The 27,144-nt window shown below is 40.3% G+C and overlaps 1 protein-coding gene across 1 annotated transcript in view; it reads right to left on the bottom strand.

The window, feature by feature from the left end:
* The window catches only part of orb (polyadenylation element binding protein orb), a 390,632-nt gene that overhangs the window by 74,451 nt on the left and 289,037 nt on the right, over positions 1-27,144 (bottom strand). Inside the window, exons 8-9 of the mRNA XM_067153059.2 lie at positions 24,230-24,385; positions 21,379-21,471 (exon numbers count right to left, since the gene is read on the bottom strand). Of these exons, the coding sequence (XP_067009160.1) occupies positions 21,379-21,471; positions 24,230-24,385 (249 nt within the window). The remainder of the gene's footprint in view (positions 1-21,378; positions 21,472-24,229; positions 24,386-27,144) is intronic.

The following is a 27,144-nucleotide window of genomic DNA, read 5'->3' as shown; positions in this document are numbered from 1 at the left end:
GTAAACAATACGTGTTAAAATTTTGCAGGCATGAGATACTAAACTAATGGTGCGGTAATTTTCACACTTGTCAGCACCGGCTTTCATGGGAATAGGTATAACAATATTCTGCCGAAAATCGGATGGGACTTCTCCTGTCTCGTACATTTTACACACTAAATGGAATAACCTTGCCATGCTGGTTTCTCCTAAGGCAGTCAGTAATTCAGAGGGAATGTCATGAATTCCATGTGCCTTATTCCTATTTAGGTCACTCACAGCTCTGTCAAACTGACCTCAAAACTGTGTCTCCCATTTCATCAGCATCAACTGTCCCCGTTTCTACCATCAAGGTAACTTGCCCCTGACTACTCAGACGATCCCAGGCATGCTCAGTCCGAAATATGATAAAAATAATGCCCTAAAATACATACACCCTGGATCTTGATGGGAACATATAACTACATACGGACACAGTGAGGTCAATGAAAACTACAAATAAAGCAAGGCGAAGCATGATGTCAGTTTTGGAGGAAAATCTGTTCATTAAAAATATCAAGATAATTTTTTTTTTTAAATAGCTAAGTATCAAATAATCAGATTTACATGACTCAGATAGGGTTTTTTTCCAGCTGGATAAAGTCCATCTTGAGAATCAGAAAATATAACAAATTTACAGTGCATGCCGACACACATACTGAACATATTAAATCAATATTTTAAGTTTTTTTTAAAAATTAATTTTAACACACGGGCTTGCGTGCACACACCACGCTCCTGGCTTTACTTTTTGTTAACACTTCTAACTGTAGATGAGTACGTTCCCCATTTCTGCACACTTGACATTGCAGTGAGGTCCCTAACCTTAAAGACGTGATCTAATGCGCAAAAGGGGGGGAACTAACCTAACTGTATAATATATAACACGTTGAGAGGTAAAACATCCTACGCACAACATATATACATCATGGAGTCATGAGCAATCTCATGAGCACAGCAAACAATGTGGATAGGAACCACACCAAACGAAACATGTAAATGGCAATATATTCAAAGAAACAAAAACATGATATATTTTCCAGGGTTCACCAAGGACAGCATGCGGCATTCACGCAACTCACATCCACTTAAATCCTCAACGAAAATAAAAGGAAACCTAATTACACTGTAAGCAACACTTCCTATTCATCGCAGGTTCCTGAAAATTACACGATACAAAATCAATTACAAGATATTAAAAGTGACAGTAGGCTTTACCTTTCAACACCGATTTCAACGTTGTAACCTGGAAGAGATGACATGACACAAAATATTCCTCCGCGGTTATATCGTAAAAGAAAATCCGAAACAAACGTCGCGATATAAAACTCTCGTCAACTACAACAACTGTAGAGACATGGACAGAAACAATAAAATCACGAAGTATAGGCCGCTCAAACAAAACTCTTGGTAGAAAAACGTATCGCCCTCGCCAACACACGGTGGAATGACTCAAAGTGGAGATCAACATCTCCCAAAATAAAGCAGCAATACCAAAACCCCAGGGTCCAACCCTTTACACGCTGCTCAACAGTCTACCCGAGGCAAGTCGCACAATCAAGAAAATGCAGGCCTTTCAGATGAGGAACGCGTCCTGTTACTCAAAATCACACAAATAATATCTCATGCCCTAAAGTTGCGTAAAACTGAAGAAATATGGAGGACGTCGTCTAACATTCGCTCGCATGAAAAGAAACAAGACCACGCTGGTCACAAGTAAAGCACTCGCGCACAAAGTAAATATGAATAATAAAATGGCCAACTCTGTAATAAATATGATGAACTGAAACTAAGAAATTGTCACATTGACAATCGATCATGTCTGAACATCGGAAAGTTACTGAAATATCTCAATCCAATATCGCGTGAAACTCACATAAATAATAATAATAATAATAATAATAATAATAATAATAATAATTTACAGAAAGTTTATTCTAATATTCGGAACTCAAAATACGAAACAGCGTTCGTGGAACACGTGAACCAATTACTAATTTACGACCTAGATATACAAAATAGTCGTGAAGATGACCCTAACAACTTTGTGGATCCACAATCCACCATCTTTCACACCCTCATTCACACATCATGCAATAAATCCCAGAAAACGTGACTGCATGTTTCCATACACTTTGAGCTCTCATTAATAATACTTTAATCTAGTCCTTCCTGACTAATTTGCATCCTTATTTACAATTACAATTAAGCCCCGAGACGTACACTGCGTCTCAAACATCAAAGCAAACAAATCAAAATATTATATGAGGCTAAAATAAGAAACTGACTCTTAAAGAAATGACGCTAACCACTCAGCTAAATAAATCAGGATAAAATGTAGGAAAGCAAACTACGACCTCATGCAAACGGTCCACATTTATGTTACAAATTTATACTTGCATTAAGGAGCTTCCTATCATTTACTGTCAATAGGACGTAGTCGTTCCAAACAAAGCTATGTCTACAGAAATTAAACATCAAGCTAACTTATCCCCTTTTGTAACATTAAACACGTTCACACTCACATAATTTCATTAAAACTCTGTACTCATCTGTTATGTTGACTTGTGGCCGCTCGTCCTAAGGAGAGCAGACCCCATTTTGCTTTTAGCCCGCCATATCGATGATAATGCTGCCTTCAGAAAAGACTTGGATCAGTCCTTTTGTCTCCATCGAGGGGTAGAAAGAAAGGCGATGTATTTCCATTGCTGCTTCTGCTTCTGGATGTCGTCTAAAACATCCCCTCGTTCATGACGTAGAAATTAGGTCAAGATCAACCGGGCGGTTACGAGAATACTACAGCCGGGGTAAATTCCACCGACCGTGAAACCAGTTCCCATTCAGTCGCGGAACCACTTCTCTTATCTACTCCCGTACCTAGGTCAAATATTTCCCATATTATAAACGGCTGAACTGAAAATGGTAAAGTTTATGCCCTCGGAAAACCATTTACACGGGCAGGCTACTATGCACTTTGAAAAGATTAAATGGAACTGTTCTCTCCCTTTGGTAATCTTAAGTTAAATGCCATTCTACCAGTATTAGAAAACTTGAGTATATCAAATGCAGACCGAGCATCTTCCAAGATCTTATGAGTCCCCATGTGATCACTCACGTAAATAATAAAAAAAACTTCTTACGATGTTACCTGCAGAGAAACTCGCCGAATAACAGGGTAACTAACCGACGCGGTCATCGTTTTTATTACCTCATCCCCGAAGACGCCGTCATATCCTCGATTGGGGCCATCTTTTCCCTAGACCAATGCCTAGCCATATCAACGGTGGCTCTATCGTTTCATTGGCTCGACGCATCACGTACCTTATTACAAATAACAACTCTCATTATTGTTCCGTATTGAAGATGACGTTAGGCATAGATATCAAGGATAATTTAATAAAATAAAATTAAAAAACTTTCCTTTCCAGTACTGAATAGGTGTTTTTTAAATTAAATTATCCTTGATATCTACGCCTAGCATCACGTACCTGATGCTTACTTCAAACATTTCTTGTAAGCGACCCTAGCCTCTCGCCCAGGCATCCCAAATGTTGTCCATTGGAATTCTATTGTTCCCTTGATCGGCTTTATGTGCATCATGTCGAAATTCCACCTTCCAAACTTAGCTGGTGAGCAAACAAATCTGAGCTCCAAGCTCCCTGCAGAAATTGTGACATGTGCTGCTGAATGTAGATGCTTCCTGCCAGTTACTAGCACTTAATAAAATGAAATATTCTCTGTACATTCGAATAAATGATTAATTAAATGAGCACTTCAATAAGGGCTCACAACAGCCTCTTCAAGTTCCAGAACCAAATTATCTACATCTTTACCTTGATACGCGTGTTGGATATGCTCCTGCCATCTTTCTGCTTTGTCTTCTTTCCCTGTAAGTGGCTTTCTGTCTGAGCTCTTAGTATTCATACACCTAAATTTCCTTTCTCTAAAGGTTTCCTTGATTTTCCTTTTATGCAGCATCTACCTTTCCCAGGACCATACAACCTTTGGCATCCTTGCACTTCAGCCATTCTTCCTTACCTACCTTGCACTTTCTATCCACTCGATTCTTTAATCGCCTGTATTCTTTTCTGCCCTCTTCATTTCTAGCATTCTTGTATTTTCGTCGTTCAAACAGGTCTAGTATTTGCCGAGTTATACACTGATTCTTACTTTATCTTTCCTTCCTTCCTAACATTTCTTCAGCAGCCTTACTGACTTCATTTTTCATGACTATCCACTCTTCCTCTATTGTGTTTCCTTCAGCCTTTTCATTTAGCCCTTGTGCAACATGTTTCTTGAAACAATCCCTCACACTCTTTTCTTTCAACTTGTCTAGATCCCATCATTTTGCATTCTTTCCTCTTTTCAATTTCTTCAACTTCAGATGGCATTTCATGACCAACAAGTTGTGGTCAGAGTCCACATCTGCTCCTGGGAAAGTTTTGCAATCCAACACCTGGTTTCTGAATCTCTGCTAATCATAATGAAGTCTATTTGATACCTTCCAGTGTCTCCAGGTCTTGTCCACGCATACAGCCGTCGTTTTTTTGGTGTTTGAACCAAGTAGTGGCAAGGACTAAATTATGATCAGTGCTGAACTCAACCAGCCGACTTCCTCTTTTGTTCCTTTGTCCCAATCCAAATTCTCCTACTGTATTACCTTCTCTTCCTTGGCCAACCACTGCATTCCAGTCTCCCATCACAATTAGATTCTCATCACCTTTTACATATTGTATTAAACATTCTATCTCTTCATATATTCTTTCAATTTCCTCATCATCCGCTGAACTAGTAGGCATATAGACCTGCACTATTCTGGTGGGAATTGGTTTGGTGTCTATCTTGACGACAATAAACCAATAGACCATGTCACACCGCTATCACACTAGGTCGTGCACGAAGGCAGTTCTCCAAGGCAACGCGGATTAAACATTTGCCAGATAAGATCGCGAGGCAAGCTGCCCGAATCAGATCGCCATTTTGTATAACAGAAGCCACCACAGGGTTTTAACAAGTTAAACGACTAACACAATTTCTTTTATCACATTCCGAAGAGCGATTCTCGGAAGTTAAACAGTCAGCACGGCCTTTTAACCACAAGAATATCACTGAAGGAAGTTATTAAATATAAACAATAAATACCTGAGGACTGGTGCATCTGACAAACTTTCATTCAAGCACAAGTGTTTTTGAGTAAGTGCCTTACCACAGACACTTTAGAATATTTTAAAGTGTGTTTATTAAAAACAAAGTGTTTAACAGCACCATAGATGCGAATTTTAATTAAGTTATTATTTTCTCACAAATGCCTGAAGATTGTTACAAACACGAACTTTTTATTCACGCCACCTAATTTTATCAAAAAGAATTTTACCATAGACGCTTCTAAAAATTTTAAATATGTTTTTCATCATTTAAGTTTTTTAAACACAATTGTAAACGATACTGTAATTTAAGTATTCACATAAATCTCCTTACCCCCCAACCCCCCCCCCCATCTTCCAATTCATTTAAAGCATCTAGAACAATAGTTTTTGGATTCCCATGGGATATAGTTTTAAGATCCAATGTGCTTGCTTTTAAATGTTATCATCTAAGATTTTTTTATATACAGCTGAAGATGACCACTAAGTGGTCGAAACATGTACTGTGTTTGTTAATGTATTTTTAAGTTTGCGAAAGGCAAAAGAAATAAAGTATCGATTAGGTGGCTTTTTAGATTAATTTGTTGACAATAATTCTTTCACTATGCTGGTCGTAGAAGCTTACCCGCTGTCCTATTTTCTTATTCATTATTAAACCAACACCTGCATTTCCTCTGTTTTTGATTTTGTGTTGGTAATTCAGTAGTCGCCTGACCAAAAATCCTGTTATTCCTGCCAACATACTTCACTTATACCAACTACATCTAACTTTAGTCTATCCATCTCCCTTTTCAGATTCTCTAACCTACCAGAACGATTCATACTTCTAACATTCCACGCTCCGACTCGCAGAATGTCAGTATCCATCTTCCTGATGATCGCCCCCTCTCGTGTAGTCCGCACCCAGAGATCCGAATGGGGGACTAGTTTACCTCCGGAATATTTTACCCGGGAGGAAGCCATCATCAGTACATCATTCATACAGAGAGAGCTGCATGTCCTCGGGAGGTAGTTACGGCTGTAGTTTCCCGTTGCTTTCAGCCGTGTAGCAGTATCAACACAGCTAAGCCATGTTGAGTATTATTACAAGGCCGTATCAGTCAACCATTTAGACTGCCACCCTTGTAACTACGGAAAGGCTGCTACCCCCCTTTCGATGAACCATTCGTTAGTCTGGTCTCTCGACAGATACCCATCCGATATGCTTGCACCTGCGGCTCGGCTATCTGATTCATTGGGACACTCAAGCCTCCCCACTGTGGCAAGGTCACATGGTTCGCAGGGGAGGATCTCAATAGCAACCACATAAAAATCCAATTCACAATGGACAGAGAAGTTCTGAGTACTTCACTGCTTACTGGGAAAGAGATACAATAAAATATGTTTAATTCTCCAAGGTATTCATCTTTCTTTTGAAACTTATTTCAAAACTAACCTAGAATTTTAAAGAAAAAATAATGATTATGCTTGATGTTTAAAGGGGCCTAACATCGAAGGTCATCAGCCCCTAATGGAACGTGATGGACGACATGATATGGTATGTTAATTAAAATTTTAAAATGTATTCACTGACTGAAGTTTAAAAAAAAATGGTGAAGAAAAATGATGAGGTTAAAACAATCACTGGATCTAATTTGCATTGCCTTATTTGCTAATAAAATAATAGAAAATACAGGCGACAAAGGAATAAGGCATTGCCTGGAAGTATATATAATTCAAGTTAGAGGTTAAAAGAACACATTAAAATAAGCAAACACGAACTAAAATTAAGTCAATTGTATAAAAGCGCAGTTAACACAAATACACAAAGACAAAGGACATCATTACACATGATAAAAAAGGCCACTATCCCTCAAAAAAAAACTGATGACGAGGTCTGCTGACCGCTCGTCATCTCACAGGATGAGGGAGATTGTACTCTGAAGGTTAAGCCTACGGCATAGATCGACCTGGTGAGGATGTGTACCACAGTAAGATGATCGCCGCACTACAAACCGGAGGGGATTCTCCCTTCAGTAAATAGGAGTGCCTTAGTATACCATGGCCAATCCGAAGACGACAATACCACAGCTTACCTCCAAGAAGCCCGAAGGGAAGTCCTCCATACCTTAGTTGTTCCTTTTATCGCTCTAAGCTTATTTCGAAGTGGAATGGCCTGCCACTCCATCTCCCAATGGGACATAATCAGATGTCTCAGCTGAGTGCAAATATCACTTGCTTGAACCTTGTAAGGTGACACCGAGGTGTCTAATATATTCATCTTCCCCCCCCCCCCCAACGTTTTAGTTCTGGGCTAATCGCCATTGAAATTTGTGTCTTACATAACCTTGATTTTCCTCAAACTCATCTTCCTTCCTTTTCCTTACTACTTCAAGCTTTATTTAATTCAATACTACTCTGAGCATAGCGCACAGTCTTGGTTTGAACTTAATGGAAAGTAAAAGTTCCTTGGTTGTGCTGCTCTCTCTACTGAAAATTCGTACTGCGATGCTCCGCCCCCTAACCAATTAGAGCTCTGTGTTGAAAGCTCTTTCTCGCTCATCATTGCCGTGCACGAGAGCGGCCATTATGGTATTGTGAATTGAAGAAGACGCATTGTCACGGTACCTCGTGTCTCGTGCAAGAGCAGTTTCCAGCCTGTGAGATGGATTACGGCTAAGTAATATTAGTGAGAGCTAGCGCGCGCGCGCGCACACTCTCTCTCTCTCTGTATTGTTTTAGTGTTCTACATGGGAACGTCCCCAGACTGTATGAGTTAATTATTTTTCTTAGTTGGAAACATCTCATCAACTTGAGTATGTTAGCGACGTTATGGCATCTCTGGCTCAGCGGAATTTTTTCCGTGCCTTAATGAAAATGGTCTCCTTTCGGCATTCATCAATTTTGATAAACTAATGCGCTACGTGTGGTGTGTGGGACTCTAAATTGCTTTCAGTCTCCCTCTCGGCTTAACTTTTTTTAAAATAATTGTATTCTAAATATAATTCGGGTTTGTTGTAATGGAAGTGTCCATGGTATTGATCATGTACTGAAGGTATTGTGATATTGATCTGGGGTGAAGCTGAATCATGATCTAAATTATAAAAGAAAAAAGGAAATTGAAAAGTTATCGAACAATTTTTAATTATGTTTGCTAGCAAATCACTCCACTAGGTAAAGTTTTGAACCATTTGAGTTCTAACCAAGAGGACGGAAATGTAATTTAATTCTCTCTGACCTTAATTTTATTTTCTTGGTTCTTTCTTTGATTTTAATGTGTAAAATTATGTTTTGCTCTTTCGTAGTTTGGGCCATTGTTACCATTGTAACTTTTGGTAATGGCTTTGGTACATGGCATGTGTGGGTTGCTATGACGACCGATCATTATTGTATTTGTTGATTAAAAAAGGAATGATATTTCTGCTTTCTCGGAGGCTTGCTATCTTGTGTGACGATTCTATTTATTGGATGATTTCCCCTTGCTCTTATAGAATTTTGAGCACACATTTGAGCTATTAAATTTTAAATCTGTTTTTTTCTTCTCCCTGTGTGAAGCAGTCGTCGTGATTATTTTATCTGGACTGCCAGTAGCCGTTCCTGTTGGTGAGAACTCCGTGGTTAAGGATGTAATATTTTAAAGAATAAACAAAATAATTGTTTTATTTACCCTATTCCTCTGGTATGTTGAGGCCTCCGAGATATTAGCTTAAGTTATGAATAGTTCATTTTCCTTTTTGTTTACGTAGGTCGACCACGATTTGTCATGTTAACTTTTCCTTTGGTATCCTAACTTAATTTATGACCGTTTCTCTTTTAATTTTCCTGCATGGACGTTTTCTCTGTCACCAATTTTAAATTTAATTACCTTTTGAAATAAATCCTGTTATATTTTCCTTAGAGAAAAGACGTGTTTTTTTCTTTTAAAAGTTAGTATTTTGATACCAGGTACTGTTATTTATCCACGGGTTTAGTGAGACACCTTTCCATTATTTCAGGTAAGTTTCCCTTGTTTATTTCGGTGATGTTTTGAGGGTGTTTGATTACGATTTTTGTTTTTCTTTATGAACTTGCTCATTTGTCGTACTGCTAGTTTTCCTTTTTACTGCCGTTATCGTAGTTGTTGTGGTGTTTGACTACGTAACGGGTCAAAGGAAACGGGGGCAGTGTAACTGCCTCTTTGGCAGCCCTATCTGGTAACTCGTTTCCCTCTACACCCATGTGGCCTGGGAGCCACATGAATATGATTCTGGTGCCAGCATCCGAACACCCAAACATGTCCTGGATCTGCTGTACCAGAGGGTGCCGAGGGAAACAGGTATCAATACACTGTAGTAAGCTTAAGGAGTCAGTACACAGAAGAAAGTGTCTGTGCTCATCAGACAGTGCATAACGCAGAGCTCCACAGATAGCATTGAGCTCTGCGTACACACTACAGGTTTCCGGGAGAGCAAAATGAAACCTATCATTGTCGACAACGAACGCACAGCCCATCTTCGTTTCAGTCCTTGAACCATCCACGTAAACGACGACTGAACCTGGATACCGGTCAACAACGGACAGAAAGAGCCTCCGATAAATCGAAGGATCCGCGTTTTCCTTTGGGCCAGTGTGCAGATCCAGGATTATTTCAGGTAGTCTTTTTATCCACGAAGGTACCCCACTTTGTTGTCTGACAAGGCAGGGACCGAAGGTACATCAAACATTCTGGACTGCTATCCAAGCGGATTCCGACCAGCCGCATTGCCCAAGGATGAGCATTGTACAGCGGACGGTTTCCATCGTGAAATACGCAAGGATAGCTGGGTGAAGTGGCATCTGTCACAAAGTTGCAGCATAGGACAGAAGCATTTGTTGGCGCCTCAGGCGTAAAGGCGACACCTCATTCAGCGAGCAGGCTAGCAATAGGGCTTGTACGAAAAACTCCCGTTGCCAACCTAACCCCACTGTGGTGGATGCTATTCAGGTGCGCAAGGATGCTTTGCCTTGCTGATTCATATGCTGCACTGCCATAGTCTAATCTGGATAATATATGTACCCGATAAAAATCATAGCAGCACTGTGCAGTCAGCACCCCAAGTAGTGTTGCTAAGAAACTTCATGAAATTTAACCCCTTCAGACCTACGGTGCATAATTATGCACATCAGTTTTAAAGCTTCTTAAATGGAAGCATGTTATTCTTACAAACGTTCAGAAGATTTGTTCACAATTCTGGACATGAGCTGAGACTCATAACAACAGCAGTGGTGCTTCCTGTGTGGAAAACAGGGAACTAAGCCACATTGAAGAAAGCATGGCTGACTGCTACTCTACTGACCAAGGTAAGCTCACATATTTTTGCTTTTATATAATATAATCCAACTGCAATTTTGAAATATCTGTAATGAATGCTACAGAAGAGAGTTATTAAGATAGTTGTACGTCATAATATACTTAATTTGAGCCAGGTGATACTCCAGTTTCTCATCTTGAAAATGATGTGCATTATAATGACCACCCAGGCTGAAAGGATGCATTGTTTAGGTAAATTGTTTACTTGTAGTAATGGTGTATTACTAGCCTAATTTGACTTCTTGTATATTATTGTGTGGTGGAATCATCATATTTCCTATCATTTTGCTATCTTTTAATTCTTAATTAATCCCTTAATTATTTTAGAGATATTAACTACCTTTATTCAGCTGGCAATGCCTTCGAAATCAGTATGAATTTTGAGTGTCAATAGAACTGTTTTTACAGAGGTGTATTTTTTGCAGAGGTGTTCCGTGCAGATGATGTAGACAGAATATTACAGCTCCTAGAATCTGAAAACCTATCGGATTTGGATCTGAGTGATGAAGATGATAATGTGGAACCTCCTGTACAGTCCAATAAATCTTATTCGTGAAGGAGGTGATACAGTGCTGCCTGAAGATATAGTGCAAGAAAATGGTGCAGCAAATAACTGGGATAGGGATTTTGCTAGTGACAATGTGGATAGTGCAAGTAATACTAATTTAGAGACGACTGAAAAGCAAAATATAAAATGGAGAAGGCATCCATTTGACAAACTTCACAATCCTTGGCACAAGTCTGAATCCGAAACTGATTTAGTGCACATGAAATCCTATCAATTATTTCAAGTTGTATCTTCCTGACAGTATTTTTGAACAAATGGCAAATTTTACAAACATTTATGCCCTACAGAATAATGTATTGAATTTTAACCCTCCAGATATGCTCGAAATTCAGACTCTAATTGGCCTCCACATTGCAACTGGTACTTTGAAGCTTCCAAGGGTTAGATTGTTTTGGTATCAGTTCGTTGGAATGAATTTGTTCTTAGATTCTATGTCTAGAGACAGGTTTTTCAAACTACGTACAAACCTACACATTGTCAACAATCTTGACAGACCTTAATCATGTCAAGATAAAATGTTCAAAGTCAGACCTTTGTACAATTCTGTTAGGGAACGATGTCTTCAGTTAAGTTTGGAAGAAAACCTCTGTGTAGACGAACAAATAGTACCCTTTAGAGGAAATTTGTCATTTAAGCAGTACGTTACAGGAAAGCCCACTCCTTGGAGAGAAAGAATTTTGTATTGTGTGGGAAATCAGGTCAGGCCTATGACTTCCTGGTGTATCAGGGCTCAACAATTGAGCTTGATCAGGATACCCTCAAGAAATTTGGATTGGGAGCTTCTGTTGTTCTACACCTAGCAAAAGGAATAGACGGAGACGATCAAACTATTTTACGACAATTTCTTCTCATCATACAATCTTCTTCAGCTATTAAAAAGCAGAAAGATATGTGCTGGAGGTACTGCACGGCTCAACAGGTTTGCTAACCCTCCTCTCCTATGTGATAAGTACTTGAAGAAGAAGGGGCAAGGAAGTTTTGATCAAGTTGTTAGTGCTGATGGTGATGTAGTAGTGGTTAAATGGATGGACAATCGTTCAATAGCACTTGCTTCCAATTTTGTTGGGTCTGGTGAGTTAGACCTAGTTGAAAGGTGGGGCAGAGTACTGAAAATCTATGTAAAAGTTTCACGACCAGAGATTGTGAGACTATGCAATCACGCAATGGGTGGTGTCGATCTATTGGATCAGCTGATTGCTCTGTATCGTATTTATATTCGCTCAAGGAAGTGGACTTCGAGACTTATTTTCCACATTATTGACTTTGCTATTGTTTGCAGTTGGTTGGAATATAAGCGCGACTGTGCTGCAGTTGGTGTTCCAGTGAAAAACGTTTTTGATCTTCTGCATTTTAGAATGCATATTGCAGAAAGTCTTGTAAAGGCAGGAAAACCCCAATCAAAGAAACGTGGAAGACCAAGTTGTGCAGAAAGTCAACCTAAAAGCAATCCCAAGCACAGTAAAGAGGAACAGCGTCCTATTCCAGAAGTTCTTCAAGACCTTGTTGACCACATGCTACATTTAGATGGAAACAAGGAAGGCAAACGGTGTAAAAACAAACTTTGCAATCAGAAAACACATTTCTATTGCGACAAATGTATGGTTCACTTATGTATTAAGAAGGACAGAAATTGTTTCGTTGATTTCCATCGTCCTGGCAGAATTACAGTGACACAGTAAAGTGACTTGTTAGTTTCGAAAGACTGCTGTGACGTTTAACAGGATTGTATTCTTTTTAAAAAATATATTTCTAGTATTTCATTGTGTCTAATGTGTTGTATATAAGCTATTGTAACATATAAATAAACATTTTACAACTAATAGATTAATTCTTACTACTGATCAAACAGCAGCAGTTCACCTTGAATATGCAACGTTTGGGGAGAATTGTGCACAATTATGCACATCAAAATTCGGCAATTTAGAAATTACAGCCAGAGAAATTAGGTAAATCATGTTACATAATTGAGTATAATAAACAAAATATAGTATTAAAATATTTTTTCCCATTGCACAAATTAATTCAGGTTTGAAGGGGTTAAACTTCTTGGTGCATTGTATCATTTCAACTGTCACACGTGGCTCCCACGATAATTTTCTATCAAAAAGGAGCCCAAGAAATCGGTAAGTGTCAACTACAGGAAGAGCAACATTCCCTAAGAAAAGCTCAGGATCCGGATGAAGAGTTCGTTTCCGGCAAAAGTGGACAACAGCGGTCTTCTCGCTTGAAAACCGAAAGCCATGTTCTAAAGTCCACCATTCCACTCTCCTAATAGCTTGCTGTAATTGCCGCTCTGCGACTGCCATATTATGAAAGCTAAAATGCAGAGCAAAATTGTCCACATATAGCGACGGTATTACTGCTGAACCAGCAGCAGCGACAATACCGTTTATGACAATCGCAAATAGAGTGACGCTAAGAACCGATCCCTGTGGGACTCCATTTACTTGGACGTAGTATTGGGAATATGCCCTCCTGACTGACACGGGATAGGTGGAGGGACAAAAAATTTGCAGTATATACCGGCAAGTTAACTCCGAATCCCCATTGATGCAGGACTGAAAGGATGCCATATCGCCATGTGGTATCATAGGCCTTTTCTAAGTTGAAGAAAACAGCCACCAAATTCTGTTTGCGGAGAAATGCATCCTAGATAGAACTCTCCAGGTGTACCAGGTGCTCAGTGGTCGAACGAGCGGCTTTAAAACCACATTGGTAATCTGACAAAAGTGTGGTGTCTGGAGAAACAAGGACAAGTTGGCGATTTACCATCCTCTCAAATAGCTTACACAAACAGTTCGTGAGACAAATAGGTCTATAGCTTCCTGCATACTTAGGATGTTTGTCAGGCTTGAGGACAAGAATAACTATGCCCTCTCGCCACTGAGACGGAAACTCATCCTCTATCCAGATTCGGTTGAAGACGCAAAGGAGGTATAATGGACTATCCTCACTAAAGTGTTTTAACATCTGGTTATGGACATTGTCTGGCCCAGGAGACATGTCCTTGCAAAGCTCAAGGCGTTGTGGAGTTCCCACTCCGTAAAGGGCACATTATAGTCCTCTGAAGCTTGAGTGGCAAAACTAAGGTGATGACGTTCTGCCTCCCGCTTCAGAGCGAGGAAATCACAATGGTAATGGCCGGAGCCAGACACATCCGCGAAATGACTTGAGAGATGGTTAGCAATCAAGAGAGGTTCGGTGACGAGACTGCCTGCAATGGAAATTCCTGGTACAGAAGAGGATCCTTGGATACCCGAAATACGTCGAAGTTTAGTCCACACTTGAGATGGAGTATGTGACGTCAGACGACACACATCTCTCCCACGAAGCTTTCTTACTTTGGCGAATAAGAACTCGCTCCTTAGCACAGAGTTTCTTAAATGTTACCAAGTTGGCCACAGTAGGTTGCCTACGATAACGTTTATGAGGTCGACAGCATTGTTTGATAGCTCCTGTAATTTCTTTGTTCCCCCAAGGAACGAGTTTTTGGCGAGGAGGCCCTGCGAAGGAGGGATTGGATGCACGTTAATTCGCTGTCTATGGTCCGCTTGGTATCGGCGTTAAAGACAGCTAGGGATATGAACTTTGGTCAATCAGCATGTTTAAGAATCCATCGAGGAGGAGCCTCGACGGATTTTTTGTTTTTAACAAAGTAAGAATGGGAAAATGGTCATTGTCACAGATCGTCGTGTGTATTTCACAGAAACAGCAGAACCAACATTAGGCTATATAGACTTAAGTCTATAGCTGGCCATACACGGACAGATTCTTTGGCAGGCCTCACCTTTGGGGCCAGATCCGACAGACCGCCTGCCAGGCGTGACCTTCAGAGACCCGGCCTGCTGCTCGCCATCAACTGTGACACCAAGCCTGTTGTGTTGTGCAATATAATCTGTCAACATTCCAGACCCTCTCGTTAATGGAATGATCCCTTTGTTCTCAGCAGGCCAAGCCTCATCCGCTGGCCTTTCAAACTAGTTTGAAATCCTTGCCGGTCGGGTCTGCCGTACTTAGAACTGTGCGATGGACATCGAAGCAGACGGTGTCCAGAGGGGAAATAAATGCTGTTGCGGCTGTTGGAATGTGCATTTTGCTATATGTTAAATCATGCAAACAAAAAAAATCGATCGAAGTGGATGAAATCATGGATAGGAGAGCGAGACAGCTTTAGTCACATGATACAACACCTGAGAGAAAATGAACCGGACGATTACAAGAATTACTTGCGAATGGACCACAGCGATTATGATATGCTGTTAGGTAAGAATGTACCGGGCGAGTTGGCCGTGCGGTCAGTGGCACGCGGCTGTGAGCTTGCATCTGGGAGATAGTGGGTTCGAATCCCACTGTCGGCAGCCCTGAAGATGGTTTTCTGTGGTTTTCCATTTTCTCACCAGGCAAATACTGGGGCTGTACCTTAATTAAGGCCACGGCCACTTCCTTCGAACTCCTACGCCTTTCCTTTCGTATCGTTGCCATAACAGCTATCTGTGTCGGTGAGACGTAAAGCAACTAGCAAAAAAAAAGCATGAATGGATTTTTCTCATTATTACGTTAAATGTTGTAACCGTACGTATGTACGATCCCCGAGTTTTTAGGTTAGGAAATTTTCGTATATAGTTTGTAAGGTTAAAATCATGTAATTTTGTTTATTTATAATGTATAAACGTAATATTATAAGAAGAATGTATAGTTAGGTAATATTGCATATGTTCATCATTATATTTTGTATAAATTTCCGTTTGGGTAAGAGTCTGTAAATATGGCCTAGCCGTAAGGATTGTGCAACCGGGAAAACTGCGACTATATCGGGAAGGACGGTTGAAGTCAGTTGGATGTGTTGCAACAGGTGGCTTAAAAACACGGGGTACGGCAGGTTGTATCGGTTGAAGAATTGGAGTGAATCAATGTGGACATACATGAGTGGACGGTCTATGTCACATCATATACTCGATAGCCAATGCAAGGGCTTTGTTTTGAGCGAGGTTTGTGTTGACAGAGTGACGCGGGAAGAAGTGCCGGTGTGAGCGTTGCTACCACTAAACTTTTCAGGACGCTATTACCACGTGGAGCAAGGATATATAAGTGGGTACGCGTGTGCGGCGAGTCACTCTGACTCTGATTCTGATTCTCATTGTGTTTCTGACTCTGATGCTGATACTGTGTGTTTCTCATTTGTACTGGTCTGCGGGAGCGACATTTGCGCAGTTTGCGCAGTTACGGAGTGAACATGGTATAATCTCAACGACTTACCGGCTTTGCAGTGGACTTTCTGTAGAAAAAGAAAGTGTTTGTTTGGAACTTGTCACCCGAGTATGCAGCTTCAGTTGATGAAGAATTTTGCTATTTGCTTGCCTCTGGAGATGTAACACTTTCTGTCCAGCCAGCAATTGGAAAGACTTCAAGACGTCGACGAAGAAGTGTAAATAAGGTTAGGGATGCTCGTCTTAAGAAGGTTGCATCCCTATGTAGAGAAATAGTTGTCGTACTTTTCTCTACCAGATTAGAATTCACGGTAACAGTGGAGTGCGAAGGGGCTCTTACCTGGAGGTATGTTAAAAGTATAATGATGTTCTATGTTTATTGAAGATTTTAATGATGTGTAATTTGCCTTTGTAAGACGGCAAACGAGTAAATCTCGTGAAGAGATGATTTTGTTGGGTGGTAGGCCTATTGTGTATATTAGTTCTATGTAAACAGCCAGCACTAAGTGGGTTGCATTAGTGTTGATTTTGTTGGTGTTTGTCACATATTAGTTATTATTCGATGTTCTATGTTTATTGAAGATTTTAATGATGTGTAATTTGCCTTTGTAAGACGGCAAACGAGTAAATCTCGGGAAGAGATGATTTTGTTGGATAGTATTGTGTATATTAGCTCTATGTAAACAGCAAGCACTAAGTGGGTTGCATAAGTGTTTATTTTTGTTGGTGTTTGTCACATATTCGTTCTTATTCTGGGAGTAAAGTCATAGAATCAAACTTTAAGTGAGTCTTTTGTCAGTGGAGTAAGGCTGAACCTGGTATGTTACCCAAATTTAATTTCAGGGGTTATATAGCAAACAGGTAAGGTTACAAAGCAAGTCTGGAGCCTCGTCAGCCTGATGACCGTCGCCTTGAGAGAGAGAGTGGCTCGTTGCTCTACACAATTAAATATTCCTGCAATTGTTTTGCAGGTGGCGCCCATTATCCTTGTTATTTTCACTTAGTTGAGTCAACGTTTATCTGTTCAGTATTTCAATAGTCTGCAGTAGTTACAATGTTTGATCCTTCTCAGTCTTATCCTTGGCTTTGACAATATGAAAGTGACTGAGGTAAGAGCGATGCTAGTAATACCATTCCTTATGCAGCCAGTCCCTGTTATGAATGGTATGAAAATATCACGCATAGGGTCAGCTGGTGCATGCATTTCAGTGGGTTTGGCAGACTGATATGCGAGCAACTTTGGCTCGGTGAGGAAAGCAACGGGAAGCTATCTCACTCCTCATTTCCCTAGTACGCTTCTTCCAGTGATGCCTAGGCTATCTATGACAGCTGTTAGCATAACTGTGGAGGATCAGACCAGCCTTCGGACTGAATACCAAACATACACAACACATACCTAATGGACCTTTTTACCGGGCGAGTTGGCCGTGCAGTTAGGGCCGCGCAGCTGTGAGCTTGCATCCGGGAGATAGTGGGTTCGAATCCCACTGTCGGCAGCCCTGAAAATGGTTTTCCGTGGTTTCCCATTTTCACACCAGGCAAATGCTATGGGCTGTGCCTTAATTAAGGCCACGGCCGCTTCCTTCCAACTCCTAGCCCTTCCCTATCCCATCGTCGCTATAAGACCTATCTGTGTCGGTGCGACTTAAGCCACTAGTAAAAAATGACTTGTTTTGCGTACCTCTTACTGGAGAACAGTCTAGCTGAAAGCGAATTTACGGTGGATATTGTAGCTTCTAGGCTGAAGAAGGATGAAAGGAGGATACTAAAGAACGCTTGATTGCGACACCTCATGTTTTAATTGTCAGAGACACAGCCGCTCTTTGTACATTTCAATAAATTTCCCTAGGAGTGCCTTTGACCACTCCATGCTTTCCTTACAGGAGGCTTGATCTGTGAGGCGAGGTCTTTCCGTTGAGGTGCTGACAACACATCTGGTCTGTAGCGGATAACGCCTCAAACTGACCTTTCTCACTAACGAGCAGCCCTAGCCCGTCGGTATGCATCATAAAAGACCTCGCCTGTCAGAATTCCTTTCCGTGTATGGCCGGCTTATGCGAGAGTATGTGCTGTAAACTACACTGAGATGAGTTGGTTCACCCGTGTTCAAAAGACATAAATGCAGCTCTGTTACTAATGTTTCCAACTCCCTTCCCCTTGGGCAAGGTGCTTCAGAGCTCCATATGGGATAACGAGTGTTAAAATCACTCAATAAGAGGAAGGGAGGGGGAAGCTGATATATAAGATCAGTGACATCATTTATGCTAAGAGGCTGGCCTAGTGGAAAATAAACATTGCACACTGTTCCCATGACAGTCAGCGGAACGTGAACTGCTACAGCCTCCAACGGGGTTCTTAGTGGAATCTCTTCGCTGTAGGTATCAGAACAGACAATAATGCCAACGCCACCAGAAGCCCGGTGAGCATAATGTCGTTCTGTCGAGTATAGTCAAAATTTCTCAAGACCGTATTATGACGTGGTCTAAAATTTGTTTCCTGAATACAGACTATACTCACCAGACACTCACTAATGAGCTGGCGCAGTTCAGCAAGATGCCTATCATAACCGTTACAGTTTCACTGTGACAGTGCCATAGTGTGGGTGTGGACCTCTGAGGTTAGGTTAGAAGCAGCGTAATGGTATCTAACCTACACTCACATACCCATCCGAAGATGGAGAGAAATGATCCATGTGCATCACCTTTTCACGAGACGTAGTCAACGTAGTCCCATTTGTAGGAGATGTGGAAGAATGCCTTGTAATGGCACTTCTTTCCCGCCATCGATTCTTGTTTAGACGGGCTGGGAGGTGATTTCCCAGCCCTGGTCGATGCCACCTTTGCCGGCTTGGGCACAGCTTTCACCGACCTCGTGAGGGAAGGAGGTGTCTTCTTCCCCTGCTGTGCCTGTGTAGGTTTCTTAGCCGGCACAGGCTTATTGGTGGTTAAAGGCCAGGATAGACCTGCCTTCGAGCTCTTTCTCTTTGCGGAGTTGCTGACAGGAGCAACTGCCGCCTTGGGCACAGTGACCTTCTGGGAAGGTGTTTCAATGGAAAATGACAAACCTGGGAAAGACTGTGCTATCATGCTGAAGTCTAATGTCTTGGCCAATGCATTCAGAGAATTAAACTTACGGTGGGCTTCCTGGTAGTAAAGACCATCCAGGGTCTTGATCTCCTGGATCTTCTTCTCACTCGGATAGATCGGACAGTTCTGATCTCGAGGAGAATGAAGACCAGAGCAGTTAGTGTACTTGTACGGAGCTGTGCACTCCCTATGCCATGAGCTACTCTTCCACATGTACCACACACAAACTGATACGAACAAGATACCATGTGTCCGAATCTCTCATTGATAGCATCGCAGAGGAGGCGGGATGTACGGCCTCACATCGCAACGATAGGTTGTTACCTTGACTGTCCGGCAACACTGACAATTTGAAGGAGACTATGAACGCACCCGTGGCAACATCTTCACCACTGACTTTGCGCGTAATGCGCCGGACGCGTGTCATGCCACGGTGCTTCATTGTCTTCTATCAAGTGATTGTGAGTGTTCAGAACAAGATCACAGTGGAAAGTAACTCCATGAACCAGATTCAAGGTTTTGTGCACTTCCACTTTGACGGGAATGTCACCAAAGTGGTCGCACTTAAGCAACCGATCTGCTTGGAGCGCAGTGCTCATCTTCAGAAGCAAACCACCATTGCGCATTTTCTTCAGACCCTTCAGTTCACCATATACTTTGATGTGTCGACTTAAAAGAAGTCATTTGACCAGCTTGAAATTAAGCCCATCGGTTCTGGTAGCAACCAGGAACCTAGGGAAGCTGGAACCCAGACTAATACACTGCGCTTGTTCCCAAGGGGTTGCCCCCCTTAGGGAATCAAAAGTTACAGACTTGGGTAGCGAACTACCTGAGGAGGCAGACGGAAGTGGTTTTGACGCCATGCCCGAAATCATCCTCCCTGAATGCCACCCACTCCGATCAGGGGGGTCTGTAGCCGAACCAAGCAAACAAGGCAATACCCACCTGGTCATAGCCGGTACTGCGTGGGGTCCAATGTTGGACAATGCCTAATACGGGAGGGCTGAGGCAATGAGTACTAGGACTCCCTCCAGTCATCCACAATAGCATGTACCCCATAGCGTGTACAGACCACTAAATATAGAGAAAAAATAAATAAAAACAATACGAATATGCCCTTTTGGCATTCGGCTGTGCGGGGACGTGTGTTGTCAGGCGGATACTACTGCAAGGGTACAGGACTCGCACCCGCCGCTTCCTGGGTGGTTACCGACACAGGCGTCCGGCTCCATGGCTAAATGGTTAGTGTGCTGGCCTTTGGTCACAGGGGTCCGGGGTCGATTCCTGGCAGGATCAGGAATTTTAACCATCGCTTGTTAATTTCGCTGGCACGGGGACTGGGTGTATGTGTCGTCTTCATCATCATTATTTCATCCTCATCACAACGCCCAGGTCGCCTACGGGGGTCAAATCAAAAGACCTGCACCTGGCGAGCCGAACATGTCCTCTGATACTCTCGGCACTAAAAGCCATACGACATTTCATTAACTGACACAGGCTTTCGAGCGTAGTCTCACACGTAGAAGGCCCATCTCCGAGCAGCATGCACATCAAAAATTTTGAATAGGTCTACAAACAACCCTCAAAAAGCAAAAAATAAAGAGGGGGCCATGGCCACATGACCCTTTCAGTCACCTACGACAGGCAAGGATTACCAGTGAATATATTCAGCCCTTCCCATCCACAGAAGATCCAACATGATATCCAACCGCAATCCATATCCGCACCTAGGTTGCCCCTTTTAGTCACCTCTTACGACAGGCAGGGGATACCGCGAGTGTATTCTACAGGTGCGTCCCCCACCCGCAGGGGGTAAAGAATAAAATGGTCTACAGACAAAAGCCCCAGACTAAGACTTACTTCATACTAAAAAATATCAAAAATATCCCATATGTAATACCAGACAGTTTGTATCGTTATAAATAACTGCAGTTGAAATACTGTAATAACAGGAGTTTTTTAGATTACTGACAAACATGTCAAAGGTTTCAAGAGTACAGTCAAAACACTTTCAAGATATGACACAGAATATAACAACTGAACTTACCTCTTTAGATTTCATTTTCCGTGATGAGATTTTGTAGTACCAGTTTCCATTATTCCTAAAATCTTGAGTGCAGGATTGTAGAAGAGCTTTAACCTAGATTATAGAACGTATTAAAATTAGGGCACAAAACTTACTAATAGAGGCCTGTGACTATAGCTTTTGAAGGTACATTTATTACATGCTAGCAAAGTTTATTCCATTTTACATACAGATTACATCAAAGGAAGAGATTTAACAACACAAATTCTCCTATACATCAAAATACTTTGCAAACACAATATTGTGACTAAATATTAATTATCCTTTGCTGTGAAATGATGGGCATCTTGGAAGATCTGTAAAAATCTGTAATAAGGAACACTATTATGAGTGAGTAAAAGATGCATTCTGATCTATGGTCAGTATTGTAGGTTCTACCCCAACTTCCAAGAGTTTTATATTTGCTGCTAAGTTTCACAACGCAAACTAGAAAATAGAACTTCGCATCTAAAAGCATACATGGAAAAATGAAGAACAGTGAGCTTTCTTAATGTCTTATACAGTATTGTGATATACTATTTTCCTGTGGATTAAGAAATGACATGTTTCACAACAAAACTAGTGAAGCAAGCATGCTGAAACAACTGGAAGATCAAAGGTTCTCCTTATACAAGCCTGTAAGATTACAGTTTAAAATTGCCATTTGATACTTCGAAAGTACCTCAAAATTCTTTGAACGCAATTTCTATGTTTTGGAACAGACATTTTGGAACTTCAAGCTATCTTAATATACTCAGCAACCAATGGCAAATGGACGTCCAGGTTGCAATCTTAAGGAAACACTCTTGGCTGAGGAACTTACGGGATTGGACAGGACTAGATTCGAGTAGACTGTTTGGGACAGCCAAATATCATGCAGACTTCACTGCGATTTTGACCAACCTTCAGTAATGAACTACATGAAGAAGGCAGCAAGAGATTCAAAAGAAATTTAGGATCCGAGACATTGATTTATAGCAAGAATTACAAAAGAGATGGGCTAAACTATTATCTTTGGAGGATCCAGTTAAAGATTATATCATCTTGGAAGAAAAAAAAATCTCATAACTGATGAATGTTATCGCTAAGCCTAAGAGTGTCACGAGAGTGAAAAGTGAAGCTGAGAAACATTAAAGATGGGAAAAGAGTGGCAAACAGAATGAAGATAAGGGAGGGTACAAAGAAATCAAACATGAGAAAAGCTGTTGCTGAAGAGAAGAGGAATTTTTCTCTGGAATGAAAAAAAAAAGATGACCAGAACCGTGGTAACAAACTTGTCTGGAATTATAAGAAAAAGAGTGGTGAAAGTGTTAAACATTACTTTTATGAAGGACAAAGAAAGCAATGTTGAGAAGATTAGAAGATAAAAGTAGGCAAGGAAACCTTTTTTTATAAAATTGCAGCAGAAATTACTGTGTGGCCTCAATGATATCCACACTTATCTTTAAATCCTTCCTAACAATCACCACCTTGCTCTCTCTTTGCTTCTCTTGCCATCCATAAGAGTATTTTTCTAGGTGACCTATCCTCCATTCGCTTCATACAAACCCATCCCCAATACAGGTTTGCTTATACACACGGCTTCGTCTGTCCTTTTTTTGTTCATTTCACTCTTAACCTATCCTTTATCTCCTTATTGTAAGTGCTATCCTGCCAGAGTTCCCATCATTTGTACTGGAAATAATTCAGATTACTTTCATGTCCAGTTTATGAATAAAATATCCTGAGTCTACCCAGCTTTCAACAGAAGAAGGTTGTCCAGTTATATTTCCTCTTAGAACAATCACCACCACCACCACCACCACCACCACCACCACACTTTTACGTGTGTAAAGTCATCCTGAAAAAGTGATGGCAGGACAATTTAGTCTAATAGCTCCCCTCTTTCTTTTGCTGGGCTCAAGCTGAAAGGTTTATTCCCAGCTCAGTCTGGTGGTATTTTAAGGTGCTCAGATAAGTCTGCCCCATGCCTGTATTTACCGACGCATTGAAGAACTTCTGCGGGACAAAATTCTGGCATCTCAAAAACATAAAAGTAGTTAATGGGACTAATTATTATTATTATTATTATTATTATTATTATTATTATTATTATTATTATTAAAGTATACTACTGATCATAACTGAGCTTGATGCATTAGTGTTGTTATACTAAGTTTAAATTTCACTTACACTGTACTACCATCCTGGAAGAATATATACATTTTGAATACTTTAAAGGATTCGTCTGTTCCAGTTTCATAATAGAGTACTCTATCAATAGAAATACACAACTTTAAGGAATTTTCTAACAACCTGACAATGTATGTGAGAATTTTGACAAAAAGTCACATCCATGTATTTTGGAATCCACATGAAACTGGGGGTCGCGAGGCTGCGACATTGCAAAAAAGTGCTGAAGTACATGAAAGGATTGTAAATTAAATGAAAGAGGTTAAGAAAAACAAATTTTACCTTAGATGTATTTGGTTAGGAACGATGTACGACAGTGGATTGTAGACTGAACACCATGGGATGAGGTGGTGAAAGGGAACATACGAAGCACTGTAGTTTCAGCAGCAGTTTTCAGATTTAAAAAGTCATTCATTCAGTGTAAAATACATTTCAAAATAACTTTTAAATTTCAAACATTACAAGATTCCCCACAAGTAACTGCCTACTGTCTTATATGCAAGTCTTCAGTGGGGGGGGAAGCACAATGATTCAGTCTACAATTCATTCTCAGCTAGAATAATTTTGTAATAAGGCAAATTTAATATCACAAATCAATATTACTGATAGATAATTTTAGTTCAAAGAGGAGTCCAAAACAATGAAGAGTCCTACGTCTCACCTGCTTTTCAGACTCGAAGATAATATAGACATATCCCTTAGGTTGCGTAGCTGCCTGTTCTTTGCCAGGCCACTCGACACGCACCATACCAAACTCCTTAAAAGTGGCTATCAACGATGCTTCACTGATATCCCACGGAACACCTCCAAGGAATACCTGAAACACATCAATGTTATGGTCTAAAACAATTAGTTTTAGTATATTATACCCATATAATACAGCATTATTCAAACTGAATAGGAGGACATATTAAATTTTCCTTTGTAAAGTGAACACCAGGTGTAAATTAATTTCTGTAACTGGGTCGTTTTGAACAGGTGTGGTGAAGATCAGGTTCTGATAACCTTCAGGCAAGTGGCTGACATGCTCTGACTCACTTGGCTGCATGTAGAACTGGACTATTTCACATTGGTTAGACGATGTGTGACCGGCGTGGCGAGCGAACCTTTTTTAAGGTCAATTCCACCTAGATCTCTACGAGACCAGCTTCAAACCAATGAAAATTTAAAATGATTAGAAGAAAACCTGATTGGTTTCTAACAAATCCCACCTTCTGGACTGTAATATGATATAAACCGTGTGTAATTAATGCTCATTCTCTTACTCTTATTCTGAATCTTATTCTTACGAGGATCTAATTACTATTACAACTCAGATATTGGCTGCTTAACATAGCGCATTTTCTCCAGGAGGTAGTTAAGCTCACCTGCTGTACTTCATTATTTACAATGCAGATTAAACTCTGTCAATGCCCAGAAAGTTCATGTAGTTGTGACTTTTTCTAAAAGAGCTATTAGACTCACCCCATCCAGACTCAATTATTCAACTATGCATTTTATATACGCAAGATGAAATGGGGAAATTAAGTTTCAAGTATAATTGATGACTACATACATTAGGGTAGCTCAGGTCGAAATTAATTTTAATATTTAGTTTCAGCATACCGAAAAGAAACTTCCAATTTCGTGTGTGCCTGCACAACAAGGATTATGGAATTGACATGTTACTCAGAAGAACTTCTACATCATTCTTGGCTCACCCGTCGAGGGAATTCACCCTTCAAGGCAATTTTCCACCATGAAGTGCCATTAAACCAGCATGGTGCCAGCAGAATCTAAATGAAATAAATCATGAGCCATTTCCTTTCCAACTGCAATCAACTTTCATCACTGCAAATGCAAGTAAATTTTGTAAATAATTTTCCCAATTTCAGTAGAACTTGTATGATCTTTTCCTTGCATTTATATTTTCTATTAATTTAGTGTAGTTTGACTAATGGACTGTTTGTATATGTGTAGTGTAAAGTCTATGTAGAATATAGTGCTGAGAGGATGGGTAGTGGCTTAGGTAGTAAAAGGTAAGGTTTAGGTAAATAGGAAGAAGGAAGGAGTATTACATAATTTGGATGGTATGTATACAAAGGTTGGATATAATGCTTAAAGGTGTAGTACACTATATGTTGTATTATATATTGTTACATATAAATGTTAAGAAATGGAATTTTTATGAACGTTAAGAGATAAGTTTGAAGAAGTGAGATCGTGGAGTGTACGTGGAGCTGTGAGAGGGAGAGAGAGAGATCTCACCTATCTCAAGATAAAGTGTTGATTTAGAACATCTGCACATGTAGAGTAAGGTAGAGAAGAGTATTAGGTTAGAGGAAGTAAACTGTCAATGAGACAGTGAAAGATGAGCAGAGTTATGGCATCCATCTCAGCAGGAGAATGGAGGTCTGGCAGAGCACGTGTAGAGCTAGCAATCTGCTCACATGTGGGCTGTTACATAAAGGAACGGTGAGGAAACTAATCACTGACAGCTTAAGGGGTCTATGAGGTGTCTGTTTCCAGCCTCATGAGACATGGTTGGTCGTGGCATCCCAGGGAAGGGTGGCACCAGTTCCTCACCAGGGGATGATCTCTCAACCAGACAGATTTAGGATAGAATTAGTATAGATTTAATGATAGTTAAGCACTTAGTCCTGTCATGAACCAGTTTTTTCTTTATTACCTTATACCGATGGTGTGTACTATGGTGGGCAATAAAGATGTATTGTGAAAGTAGTGTAGTTTGAGAAACTTTTCACTTGCATCTAATTATGGTGTCTGCATATTTTGAGTACGAATGAAGTAGTTCTGTCCCCTTAAATTGAGTGGATAGTGTGCATTTTCTATTATTCAATATTATTTTGCCAATATGTATTAACAATCAAGTAGTAAAAATCAGACCATTTTGTTAAAACTCAGTATAATTTGAGTTAAATCAGGACGTGTAAGATTTATATTTATACAGATTTATGCGGATCATATCAACTTGTCTTAATGTTATTCCATTTAGAAGGATAGATTGTTATCTTACAATTATTCTCATGAATAAAGGGCTAAAATATAATCTAAAATTAAATGATAAAAATGTTTGTAACAGCTTAAATATGAGAATAAAAGGATTGAGTGTTTAAATATTGGCTGTTGTTCAGCTAGGATACTCTAGGAAGCAAAAGGGTGCTCAAGAGAAAGGATCTAGTCTTAGAGTGTTAGCATATTCACCAGTGGTGGTGATTATTACCGACCGACTCATAATGTAGATTTGTTTGGAGATATTATCGAACAAGTGTGAGTTGTGATAAAGCATGACCTGTGCAAACTTAGATAATGATCATTCCCAGTGCACTAAATTGGAATTTAAATAAACCCAAGCAAGATTTATGCAATTTAATTATTTTTATGGATTGATGTGTAATTTCAGTCCTTGTTAATCTTAGATAATGTGCCCCATAGATGAAGCTAGGTAGACAAATATTTTTCCTGCCTTCAAGTAATCTTTTCACATGTTTTTTGATCACACAATTAATGGGGCTGATACATATTCTAGAAAGTTCCCAAAGTTAAGGTCTTTGATAACTTATGAAAGACACCTAC

The sequence above is a fragment of the Anabrus simplex genome, chromosome 1 (genome assembly GCF_040414725.1).
Source record: "Anabrus simplex isolate iqAnaSimp1 chromosome 1, ASM4041472v1, whole genome shotgun sequence".
NCBI lineage: Eukaryota > Metazoa > Arthropoda > Insecta > Orthoptera > Tettigoniidae > Anabrus > Anabrus simplex.
The sequence above is the reverse complement of the archived record's forward strand: the minus strand, read 5'-3'. Positions and strand labels throughout refer to the sequence as shown.